Source organism: Mugil cephalus, chromosome 15 (genome assembly GCF_022458985.1).
Source record: "Mugil cephalus isolate CIBA_MC_2020 chromosome 15, CIBA_Mcephalus_1.1, whole genome shotgun sequence".
NCBI lineage: Eukaryota > Metazoa > Chordata > Actinopteri > Mugiliformes > Mugilidae > Mugil > Mugil cephalus.
The window spans coordinates 1,510,277-1,523,025 of NC_061784.1; the positions used below are offsets into that span (position 1 = coordinate 1,510,277).

Genomic DNA, 12,749 nt, shown 5'->3' on the forward strand with positions numbered 1-12,749 from the left:
AGCAATTTGTGTACACTAAGGTAGAAAAATACTATTTAAATCTATTTTTTTTTTTTTTACTTGCACTTGTATTGTAAATATCAATGAATGCATTGTAAATATCTATCTATCTATCTATCTATCTATCTATCTATCTATCTATCTATCTATCTATCTATCTATCTATCTATCTGTCTATCTATCTGTCTATCTATCTGTCTATCTATCTGTATTTTTTTAAGTAAGAGTCTATTTTTCATTCTTAATTCATTGTTTTTTTTTAACATCCTTCTTACTACCAATGTGTTGGAGCTAAAACAGTATATCACCCATGTGCATAAATGGCAGTAGAGACCCACTAAACAACATTAAGCCAGTATTTAAATTAAATTTAAAGGATATGCCCAATGTCTCATTTGACTAATTCATTGATGGTGTATCTCCACCTGCTTCTGCCTCTGTGCCAACGTCTGAATTTGTGTGTGGAGGGGCTGAATGGTGATGTGTGACACACTCCTGATGAAAAATAACAGAGGCCCTCAGATCTGCACAACAGCTGATGAAGAATCACTGACTTTTATTGGTGCTGAATAAAAGGATGCAATGAAAGAGTCAAAGGCTGAGAGAGAGAAAGAGGGATTCGGAGGGAGGGGCGGAGGAGTGCAAAACAAGGCCCCATCCATCACATGAGTTGAGAAGACACATTCCAGTGCCCTTAGCAAGAGGATACATTCACTCAAAGTCACAATAGAGGGGGAATCTGGGAGAAGCTGGGAGGGGCACCCATCAATACACAACCTCACCCTTGGGCTCTCTGTGCGCACAAACTCAATGCCTCATCCAGTCCAATTCAGTTTCCTCTATAGGCATGACAAATGTACATTTTGCTCCAGATGAATGTGTCCATACTCAACACCACAAAACAGATGAAAAAACAAAATCACAGCATGGTAATTGTTGAAATATTTAACTGCTCCACTCTTTCCCTCCCTCTTTCTGTCTGTCCGTCTCTCTCATTAATCAGAGTTGGAGAAATTTGAGCTGGGGTTGTAGAATATCTCTGTCTGGTAAAGCTAGTGGGGATTTTAGGGTGGAGGGAGCAGGTGATGGCTTTTTGGAGTGCACTCATTTACACTCCTCCCTTTCTCTCGCTGAGCAGCGTGAAGAGGTGGGAGAGATGAGGGGCCGCCTCCTCTCACTCCTGTGAGCTGCACCTGCCAGGGGTGAGAGGATCAATTGTGAACTCTGACCTTGTACCTTTCACAATGCCCAATTATTATCCATACCATGTAACGTATACATCGTACATTAATAAAGGAAAATGCATATTTTCCGATATTCACCTCATGCAGTTATGCAACTGTAGAAAGCAAATAGCAATACATTAAGGAAATTAGACCACAGCCTACACTATGCATTACAATTTAATATGTGGATATCCAAATACTGTTGATGGCAATATTAGTCAGCTGCAAATTCCTCCTTGCTACATTGACAGAGAAAGAAGAGTTTTCTGGGTTGCTCAGTCCAAGGCGCTCACACAAGTGACTGTTTTTAAACTATATTGGAACTTGTTTGTTCAAATCAACAGTTTAAGGTCATACATTGCAAAGAGGGCCACTGTTCAGCTGAACAAATAAAATAATCTCAAGTCTTCCATCTCCCACAGGTGGGTTTAACTTAAAAAAATTAAAAAGACTAACGGCCTGTGGACAGAACGAACATGAAGACGCACAACAAACAGCTATTCAGCAAAACTGTCAGTTACATCATGAAGAACAGGTGAGGAAGAGCAGCATGGTTCCCTTACATAATTAATACAGAAGGAGAGTGACATGGTGAAAACTATTCACAAGCTCAAAGACTAGACTAGGATTACATCTACACAAGAACATAAACAGAAAAAGGGAAGCCTTTAAGGCGTGTTTTATTTTCAGATGAGAGAGGCTTTGTGTGGAGAAAGGCAAGGGAAGAATTCCAGTGTTAAGCCTGGATCGAACATCCAAAGCATACCATCCATCTGTTGAAAGAATGTTTAGGGCAAAGTCTAAGAAAGGACGAATCATCACCATCACTGCCCAATGGAATTTAAGGAATACCTTTGACCCACCAGCATGATAACTGATATTAACTGGATAGTGCATAATACTGGAAACCTCAGAAATCTCCCAAGTAATAAGACGTCTTTGTTAGTGAGATTTCCATGTGTTGGTATTGTGTTTTATTACCAGCAGTGGCTGGCAGTTTCTCCTCTTTTCAGTTTTTATGCTAAAACAACTGACTACTTCCTATAGCTTCATATGTATCATACAAATATGACAGTGACAATGTTCTTTCCTGTTGGAAAGATGGCAAATAAACTAGTTTCACATGATGTAAAGTGGACAAGTACATGTTGTGGTTTTGCTTGAGTGCTCCCCATTTAGAAAATTGATTGCTGGACAAGATAAGATAAAATAATATTACCTCAATCTTCTGATAACTTCTGTATTCAATTGTAATATGTCAACCTAAATAGATTTAATTGCTTCAATCCACATCAGTGTCTGAGTGTTTTCCTAGCTTCATTCAAATAAAGGAGGCCTCTTTTATTTTTCTGTGCCATAATAGCATTTTGCCGGCTGCTCATTTTGTCAGTGAACTGCGTACAAATGGGTATTATTCAAGTGATGAGATTCATTTGGGGTTTTGTCAGGACTTGTGTGAAAGTTGGTGTCAGTGGACCCCTGGCCTGAACCAGCTGAAAGCCAGTGTGTTAGTTTCTATGGTAATAGAGAAATAGTAACTACCTCCCAGCAGTGTCCCGCCGCGTGTCGCCTCCTCAATAGAGCGCATCTGCAGAAAACTGGGGGACCCTGTGAGATGGGCAGTGACCCGTCATCACACTGACTCACACATATATGGACATATATAGACACTGAATTAGCCTAAACCTCTTTTTCACACTGCTTACGTCATAACTCTTGAGAGAAAGTTGAGCCTGTGCCATATATTCCACATTTTGTCAAAAGCTGAGTGTGGGACAGAGTAAAAAGCTGTCGCAGAGGTCATTAGGAAGAGGGGGGAGAAGTAAAATGCAACAAAGTTGGGGGGAAAAATCAAACAAAAGCTGACTCCAAATCACAATGCCTGCAATAGAAATTTGAGAAGAAAAGGGGATATTGAGTTATGAAAATCATAGAGGGGGTCTGCTCTTACTCATGCAAATGCCCTTTAATTTCTCATTCATTGCCTTGAAAGTGTTGCTCTCACCCAGGAAACACACTCAACTCTTCCCAAAGTGTAGAAAATACATGGAAATATGCATGGAAAATGCATCGTTCCTTAAAAAGAAATTATTTTACTCTTGATGAAATGTATCTTACGACGTGATACAATGCGGGCACAACTCCTTTATTTATCCTTTTTTTATTTAATAATTTCACCATTCAAAACGCCACAGTTAGTGTTGATAGTCAAACCTTTGTATCCTTAAAAAAAAGAAAAAGAAAAAGAAAACAATTCCAAAACAATAGTGACTCCTGAAAGGAGGCTAATGTGAGCTGAATGGAGAGGAAATGGGCCAAACAGCAGGAGGTCATTAATGAGAAAACCATAAACTTCAAGGAATCACGGTGCTTTTACTCTTTGCTTCCTTTGAGGCCTTAAACTGCTGCTGCTAAAGCTCATCCTCATCCTGTTCTTTGGAGGAACACACTGAGATGGGGTAATCATGAACTGCTGAGCTGAAAATGAGTAAGTAATGGCTACATGAGTAGTTTTTAGGGGGTGTTTATCTCCCCCTTCCTCCTGCTCTAACTCTCTGACCTCCCTCCTCCCTAACGCTTACCCCCCTCTGTGATTTCCCATTGGCCTCCAATTGATTCAATTAAGTGAACATACAAATACCATATGCTTCAAGATGTTTTTTTCTCAACTGCAACTCAGCAGCTGCATCAAGGAAACTGCACAATTACACATACCTTTGCAAAAGTTAAAGCACAAAACTGAAATCTCTTTGCTTTGATTTGATCTGTCGCACAAGTGCATTGGAAATGTCAGATCGTCCGAAATGAGAACTTGGGGAGAGAAAAAGTGCACAAGGGGAGGGAAAGAGGGGAGGATCAGAGAAGCAAAGTGGTGAAAAGGAGGGAGGAGTAGCAAGTAGCCATCAGAAGTTGTTCTGCACCGTAATTCGGCTTTGTTTTCTCGACAATAAAGTCTCCTACATGTTAGCCTACAGCATAACACTGGCCCAAGAGAAATGAGGCAAACACAACATCGCAAAAGACGCTTTGCATTCTTTCGCTTTTGTACTTGTGGGAATCGTGAAAGCGCAACAGACACAAAATGGGGAACAAAGGAGGCAGCGTGGACGAAGGCACTATCTCTGACATCCCCAGCACTTTGAACAACTTGTCAGTGCAGACACTGAAGCAACTGCATTCTGTCACATTTGTGTACAAACCCCTTGAATGGGCTTGCTGACCTGCCCATATCCCTTTCGTGGGGTTCAAATGGCAAGAGGCATTCATTGTGTCTGGCAGAGTTCATTAAATTCATTGGTTTGACCTGTTATTTCTAGGCCAAAAGTCTGCTGATTTGGAAAAATGTGAGTCAGCCATACGTAATAGCCTACTGACCTCCACAGGGTAACAAACCCTTTTGAAGAGCATTTCAAGGCCTTTATATGAATAGGGTCAAAGGGGAAGTTTGAGACATATCTATAGCAGAACCAATGGATTTACATCAAAAGGGAATTTGAAATCATCCAAAGATATTTAGACCTCTCTAATAATATTTCTGAGCATAACACTGTTTCTGATTATTTTTCATTCGTGAAAGCGTGCGGGGAGGATGAAACTTCAAATGATGGAGAATCCAATATAAAATAAATGCTTTTTTTTCTGTTCATGTGGAGGAAACGGTTAGTACAAGTCAGAGAAAAATACCCTTGACCATTTTACTTCACAACACATCATCACATTTAGATACTTATTATATATATATTACTGTTGTAATATCAACAGTATTAACATTTCAGCCATTAATTTAAAATGAGAGTAACTCAGAAACTAAATGAGAGCTCTGTTGCTAGAATGTGCAAAATGAATTACAGTTAACACTAAACACTGACTAAACTCTAATGCTGACACTAAAGGCGTGTTCACTTGATCTACGCATTCATGCACAGAATCAGTGTGCATAACCTTTGAACCTAAACAATCCAGGTTTGAAAGTGCCCTGTAAATAAAATGGATTATTCTGCACAAGAAATGCTGCAAACTAGACTCTCAAACTTCCACTCAGAGCGGGAATAACATGCAGCATCAAACAAGCTTGGCCCTTATGAAAATGAAAACATCCCTCCTGCTCTGTTCATTTTCAGCATCGCTGAATGAGTGTTCTTTCTGTGTAACTGTGTAACTGTTTTTGCTTGATTAACAGTTATCCATTAACTGCAGTGAGTCGCTGACAGCCGCACTGAGTCTGTCGGTGCTATGTAGAGGCAGACATAGCTGTGAGACGCACCTAGCAACAGCACTTGACCTGGACTCACAAACATCAGAGAGGTTCTACACAGCGGACTAAGGAATAAATTCAGCAACCGGACTTACCATCAGGGGATGCAGTGTAATAATAATCAAAAATGAAAATCATCTGAATGAGTCAAACTATTTTGAAGGTCAGTCAAATCAGCACAACGGCTATCCCTGAATTCCTGTCTGATATAGAAACAGTTCCCTAATGCAGATTGTTTTCATGCTGTCTGCATGTTGTTTTACCCATATTGTTTTTGCTTGCACAAAAGCAGCAGTGCATATTTGAATGAATTGATTGTAACACACAGTACACATTTTACACAGTTTTACTGATACTTAAATGGTCACAGTATCGGTCTCTGTCATGTCTCCAGCTGACCTTCATGGTGGAATTTGCTGGAACGATTCACCTCAATGAGCTGCAGCAGCTCAGACATTGATGCGTTATTTACCATTTACCATACTGAAATGACACAGAGATGTTCTTATGTGCATCTCCTCGTTTTCAGTGCAAGGCTTATTAAGCTAAAATTGATTTTAATCCCATAGTACTGGGAAGGTTTGTTTTATTAAAAAGGAATTATTTGCAGCATTAGCCTTTTGGCACTGTTAATATAAATAGCATTAAAAAAACAACCAAAAAATGATGTGAAGGAAGGAACTCAGAGTTGTTGTATATTTGACATTTTTTATCATAACATAAAAAATTATTGATATTCTCATGGCTTTTATTTACTTATTTTTTAAATTTGTCTGATCAAATATTTAAAAAAAAAAAAAAAAAAATGAGGAAAGTTGTTGATATTATGGTGAAGCTTTATGAGGCCTTGAGGACTTCACTCATAATGACTTCACTCGTCCAACACAGATAACGCAGCCCTGTTCTCCTTTTCACCACTCTGCAATGACATGCTGCCGGCTTCAGCTTCATTATCATCATTCCTGAACAGGACTGACGGAAACTTCTGCTGCTGCCTGCAATATTATTCAGACGTGTAAACGTTAATATTCCTTTATAAAATTTCTGACATCATGACAAATTGTATTTATTTAATCCCTACAATTTCTGGAAAATAAAAATTTCTCACAAGAAATCATATTAACACTGGCAGCATCCAGAACGCAATGATGTGCAAGAAATGTCACTGACCATTTCTCTTGCATGTGCAAAATAGAATAATGGAAAAAATACAAACAAAAACAACAAATCAAGTAGTTTCAAATCCTTTTGAATAGAGTTGTGATTCTGTTCTCTTCTGAATTGCATGTCAAAAAAAGTCAAAATTACATGTGAGCCTAATTTACTGCAGTGCAGCCAGTAATAAGAGATCCTCTAATGTAGTGTTTTAAATGTTGCTGCTCTGTCTTGTTTGCCCTCCTGTAGCTCTTGTTGTGACAGTCAAATTGCGATGAAAAACCATTCATGGAGGTGGAATTGTTCTGTGCTTAAATTGTCAACTTTAAGTAAAAATTCAACAGATAATTTGGGCAAAAGTGAAAAATAAAACAGTTGTTGTGTACTGAGAAAATGACCATTTAATAAAGCTTTAGTGGAAGTCATGCGTTTCTCGCAACTTCAGGTAAAGTAAAAATGTCATTTGATCAGTTTAATTGTGAGGTCAGACTACAGAGTTAAGCTGCACTTGTACATAATTATCATCTTCAGATGGCCTCTTACACGTCTCCTCAGATCAGAATAATCATTTTAAATGTTTCCACTTTTTGTGTCAGCCATCATTCATCTTGATAAAAAACACGAAAGTGTCCAAGATTGGTTGTTCAATTTCTTCTACTTGCCACAAAAATGCAGCGAGCTCCTTTGGTTCACACAAGTCCAAATTCACCTGTAGGGCCCCTATATCTGTCACATCATAGTACTTCAACTGACAGCATCTCTTTGTCCGTCTCGCTCTCTCTTAAGGATTCATTAGTCCCTATAGACTCCAGCAGCCTAAACATATTGCACCATTCAGCTGGTACTTATCTGTCATCTGTTATCTATTGGACTGGTACTTCTGGTGAGCATATGAATGATAATCAGGCCTTTGTGTGTCCATAGAGGTGCAGTGGGATCTGCAGTCTGTAATGTTGCCTCAGGGGGAGATTAGGAGGGGCAGCCGGCCCTCTGTGTCACGTCGACAGTCACAGCGCCCATCCACGGCTGGGCCAAACCCCTCTGGGACCTTAAATCCTGTTACACTGTCAGCTAAAACCATCATTTGTATTAGAGATGTGTGGGTGTTTAAGTGTGTGTACATATTAAGTGAGGGGGGATAGTGTCTTAAACTATGAATTATTCATGCCAAAAAGAAAAGGAGATATTGACTACATCTCCATAAACAGACTGCTCTCTTTATGTCATTGGGCACGAGATCTTTGGGTATAATTGCATAAAAGCCCCTGAAAATGTGCTTCTCCAACGGCACAGCAGGCTCTGGTCAGTGTTACGATCAGGGATGAATTTGAGTGATAGCAATTGTTCCACCTTAATATCTTATAAATAATTTACTATTTCAGGGGAATTGCCTCCCCCCTATCAAACATTAATGTTAAGAAGCTTTACCAACCCACAGCTTTACTAAACACATGAAGCTGTGCTGAATTAGTCTGTCTCTGTGGTTGGTGACAAAATATGGATGATGCATGAAGCTTATCATAAGTGGCTGCAGATGTATATTTTTTTTTAGCATGCGCAAAAAAAAAAAAAAAGAGTGGTTATAATGTGAGTGGGCCATTTTGCTCGATTATTTATCTCAGTAACAAGTGATTATGGAGAATGAGATTCTTTGCACTTCTGGCCCGCGCCTCCAGAGGGAGGTCAAAACTATTTGTCAGTCTCCAGTTGGGATTGCAAATTAGGGATGAGCCACCCTGCGTGACGACCCATGAAACCTCTATTCCTATCCACGGGATAACTGCTGTACATAATTTGAAAATTAGGGCCTTTGATAACATCTTTATGTTGAGCAATACATCAAGCTGCCAGCGCAAAAGGGCTATCTGTGGCTGGAGAAAGAAAAAATCGTTTAGGCTTGGATTGAAAAAAAGGGAACATATTTTATCTATTTCAGATAAGGCTGACAGGCTGTTCGTGAGAATAATAGCACTGTTGAAAACACGTTATTAACTTATTAAGAACCGGAATAAAAACGACTGATTTGTATTTACAGGCTTCAGAGATTGTGGCAAGATTCGCATAGTAGTTAATGGCTAATTCCTGGCAAGAAATGAAAGGATAGACCAATAAAAAAAAAAAAAAATGAAATTGCTCTGACGAATATAACAGGTTTTTGTCCTAATGACTAGATCTCGTTAAAGGGTTTAACCGCTCCTAATTTGTACCTTGTTTAATGGCGCAACCTAATTACAGGTCTGTTTTGTGGAAAGATTAGCGCTGTGAAGCTGAGCACATTAGGCCTCTTTTATGAGGAGGGAACGGATAGCATCACACCGTCATTTTGGAGCTGAAGGGCTCACTTGCTGGATGTGACAATTTGCGGTAAATGATGCTTCAAGTAGGAGACATGAAAATAATGCCACAATGGTAGTTTCTTCTTTTACCTGTCAAAAACAAATAAGCAATGTGAGAACTAAAAGCGCATGGAGAGCTTTGCGTGGACGCCCTGATGCGTTATGCAAGATTCATCCTCAGTTTTTTGTATGTGTGTCTGTTTGTGTGATTAAGAAAGTAGGAAAAAGCAGAAGAGAAGTGGCATTTCACTATTTACTCACATATTACGGCTCCGGTCCCTTTGATGGTCTTGTCCAGAAAGCCTTAAAGTGAAAGAAAATGTTTTCCTATTACTTAATTCAATCAGAGTGCGAGGCGGGGGCTTTACGCGCAGCGCACTGGGCTCCTCTATGACAGAGTCGCCTTTGTTGCGTCTATCCGCCGCTGTCACACACTTTAATTCGACTCTCTTTCTCTCTCATTGAAACCCCTCCACAATGACATTCAATAAGGGCCGCAGAGTGAAAACCTGGTTATTTTTACATATTCTTTCCCCCGACTCGGCAGGGGCCCGAGCAAAGGAATTAATCACTGCTCTTTAACAGCACTGCCTCCAGGCAATGACTTGTCCCTTTTTGTGCCCAGAAATGACACATTAACCCTAAAATGGACATGCATAAACTTTACATTCAGCTGTTGCGTTTATGTTTGTGCTCAGCACTGTCGTTAAAGTTGCCACGCGGATACCTAAGACCAGACAGGATGCACGGAAATAATTAACTGCAGCACACATTTCAAAATAATATATGAATTGCTATTGTTTGCGGGTGTTAATTAAAACTATGCAACAGTAAATTCTACTGGCTTCTCGGGATCACTCCAAACACAGACACAATGAACTTATCATTTTCAAACAAGTGATGGAAAATGACTCTGCAGTGTACTTGCTGTGATTAAAATGTAATTGTATAGAAACGTTTCTACTCCTAGCCTTGAATATACTAACAAGACCCAGGCTGTAACTTATACGTACACAGACTGCGTAATGACGACGACAAAACTTGAATACAAACTGGCTTTCCAAATGTGACAGGAACGTTTTTCTCTCGCAAATTTAAGCTCTTCTCTATGATAAAATGAGTCTGATGATAAAAGGGAGAATGGGCAGTGCCGCCTCTTGCGGCGTGGGTGGGGCTGACAAGAATAGACTACATTATGCAGTTCATTTAGTTAACAAGTGAAATAATGGGGAAGCGTGCAGTGGGAATGCCGAGAGAAAGGCACAAAACCCTATTGAGAGCTCTTGGCCGCTTACAGCGTAACCGTCACATGGCCGAACCGAGTCCACGACGGCTATTTAAGGAGAGGTTGTGCGCCTTCAGCACCACTTCGCTGTCCATCGTCCTGAGGAGAACACACTGACGCAACCAACCAAGCACCGGCTTAAACTTTATCCAAGCTGTGCAACAAGTTTGCAAACATGCCGAGGTCTTTTCTCGTGGATTCATTGATTTTAAGGGAGGCCAACGACAAGGGAAACGAGAACAACCCACCTTTATTCCCGTACTCCGTGCACTCGCCGCACCACCCGCACGGGCTGCCGGGCTCCTGCCACTCAAGGAAAGCCGGGCTGCTGTGCTTCTGTCCGCTGTGCATGGCCGCCTCCCAGCTCCATCCGTCTCCACCAACGCTGCCGCTCCTCAAAGCGTCCTTTCCTTCCTTCAGCTCACAATACTGCCACTCGGCTCTGTCCAGGCAACACTCTTCTTCCAACAGCATCAACATCAGCCACGCACCGGGGATATACCAAGCTGCGTATTCGGTCCCAGACCCGCGACAGTTCCACTGCATCTCCATCGGTGAGTAGAGCCTGATTTATCCCTTGATCAAGTGAATCAAAACCATATTTTACATGTTTCTACAATATCCACGTGTCTGACAATTTGTCGTATTTTAACAGAAAACAGCAACGGCAAACTTCAGAGCAGCAAGCGCATGCGCACCGCCTTCACCAGCACACAACTTTTGGAACTGGAGCGGGAGTTCACCTCCAACATGTACCTCTCCAGACTGAGGCGCATAGAGATCGCCACGTACCTGAACTTGTCTGAGAAACAGGTGAAAATCTGGTTTCAGAACCGCAGGGTGAAGCACAAAAAGGAGGGAAAGAGCAGCGGCCAAAGGACTGGATCACATAACTGCAAATGTTCCTCCCTGTCAACCGCGAGATGCTCGGAGGAAGAGGACGATGACATGCCAATATCGCCCTCCTCGTCAGAAAAGGAGGACGTGGACCTGTCCGTCTCCCCCTGAACTCTCCCCTTGACTCCCTTCTGAAAGATTTTACTCCTGATGTTTTTGAATATAGCCAAAAAAAAAGAAAAAGAAAAAAGAAAGACTGTTCCACTTGTGTTCGGTCGTCTGTACATAGACAGAGAATATTTAATCAGGGGACTGCCCTGAATTATTGTATAGCTGTATACATGTTGTACGTTTTGTATGTATTTTTTTCTGAAAACAGCCCGTTGTTGTTGCCAATCCGATGAGTATGGTAGGGATATTTGTAAAGATAACCCCCAAAACATCAGCGTTGTTTATTACTTTAACGCAGTATTTTTAACTTGGTAAATACTGGTTAGATTCATTCTATGTGGATGGAACAGTGAAAAAATATGGAAAGTTTGCCACATCACGGAGACCCCTCTGAAAATATATCTTCAGTGTAATTGAAAAAAAAATATTTATTTATTTAAAAATGTTGACACTTAAATAAAAATATTTCTGAGCGGTAGACTACGTTGTCGTGTGGGCTAAATATTTTGTTTTTACGCACCACTGAATGCGCACAGTGGCGCACATTAAACCAGGTTGTTATTAGATTAGACATTAAATTAAAAAAATGGTGAAACGAATGAGTCAATTCCAAATTCTGTTAGATATACTTTGGTAAATATAGCAGCTAAACATAAATCACAGTATTTTCAAATTGGTGGCACATACTCGGAAACGCGCGGATGCGCGCATTTATGCACATCAGATATAAGACTTAAAGACTTAAATTAAAACAATACACAGTTTAACATCTCTTTCATAAACCCACAGCTTATGTGTACAGAATATAATGAGTCTTCTGGAAGATTTGAAGGATGGAAAACAAGGTTCATCTTCTCCAGAGAAAATATAAATTGTAACTGTAATTGTAACTGTGTGTTATATTTTTTTCCTGGAATTAACTGACTCTCCTGAATCCTGCAGACAAACTGGTATTTTGTGTATCTGCGTAGCACATTAGGAACTGAGTGTGTAAATCAAATACTAATACCTAATAATCTTTATTGCTCAGAAGTGATAAAGACATTAGTAAGAGGGTCCTCTTGTGCTTTCCCCGGGGGACATTGAACCCAGATATCACTGCCTGGCTCTTTAGTGTTCTTTTCAAGTTTCATCCTGCAGCTGAAATGATCTTTCTCGTGTGACTGAGTTAATAATCACTGAGGGTGTATAATGGTGCATCAGGAGGGCGCATATCTTAAGATATTGATCTAACATGAAAATAAAAGAGTAAAAGACCGTGGCCCATATTGTTCTTTTGGTTAAAGCAGCTTTAGGGTCAAGTTTATTGTCGGTTTTATGAGCTGCAGGTGTGATCCAGTCCTCATGCAAATCTCTTTAAACGCAGACAACAGTATTCTTTAAATAAAGAGAAAATCTGAATTATGAATTATCACGCAATTCGATTTTTGGTGTAAATCATTTAAAACACAAAAATATATATAGATCGAGTCTAAAAATACGCA

The 12,749-nt window shown here is 40.2% G+C and overlaps 1 protein-coding gene and 1 long non-coding RNA gene across 2 annotated transcripts; one reads left to right on the top strand and one right to left on the bottom strand.

The window, feature by feature from the left end:
• Nucleotides 1–536: 536 nt before the first annotated feature.
• LOC125020720 lies at nucleotides 537–10,598 on the bottom strand. The gene is made up of 2 exons (XR_007114249.1): nucleotides 10,506–10,598; nucleotides 537–1,193 (listed from the first exon to the last, which is right to left on the bottom strand). It is a non-coding gene; the product is annotated as an uncharacterized LOC125020720 (long non-coding RNA).
• gsx1 (GS homeobox 1) lies at nucleotides 10,125–11,748 on the top strand. The gene is made up of 2 exons (XM_047606181.1): nucleotides 10,125–10,811; nucleotides 10,913–11,748. Exons 1-2 carry the CDS (start codon nucleotides 10,433–10,435, stop codon nucleotides 11,263–11,265), a joined length of 732 nt encoding a protein of 243 aa, XP_047462137.1. The 5' UTR covers nucleotides 10,125–10,432; the 3' UTR covers nucleotides 11,266–11,748.
• Nucleotides 11,749–12,749: the final 1,001 nt, after the last annotated feature.

Coding starts and splice junctions, on each gene's coding strand:
- gsx1 (XM_047606181.1), top strand. CDS start 10,433: ATGCCGAGGTCTTTTCTCGTGGATTCATTGATTTTAAGGGAGGCCAAC. Junction 10,812..10,912: donor GTTCCACTGCATCTCCATCG/GTGAGTAGAGCC, acceptor GTATTTTAACAG/AAAACAGCAACGGCAAACTT.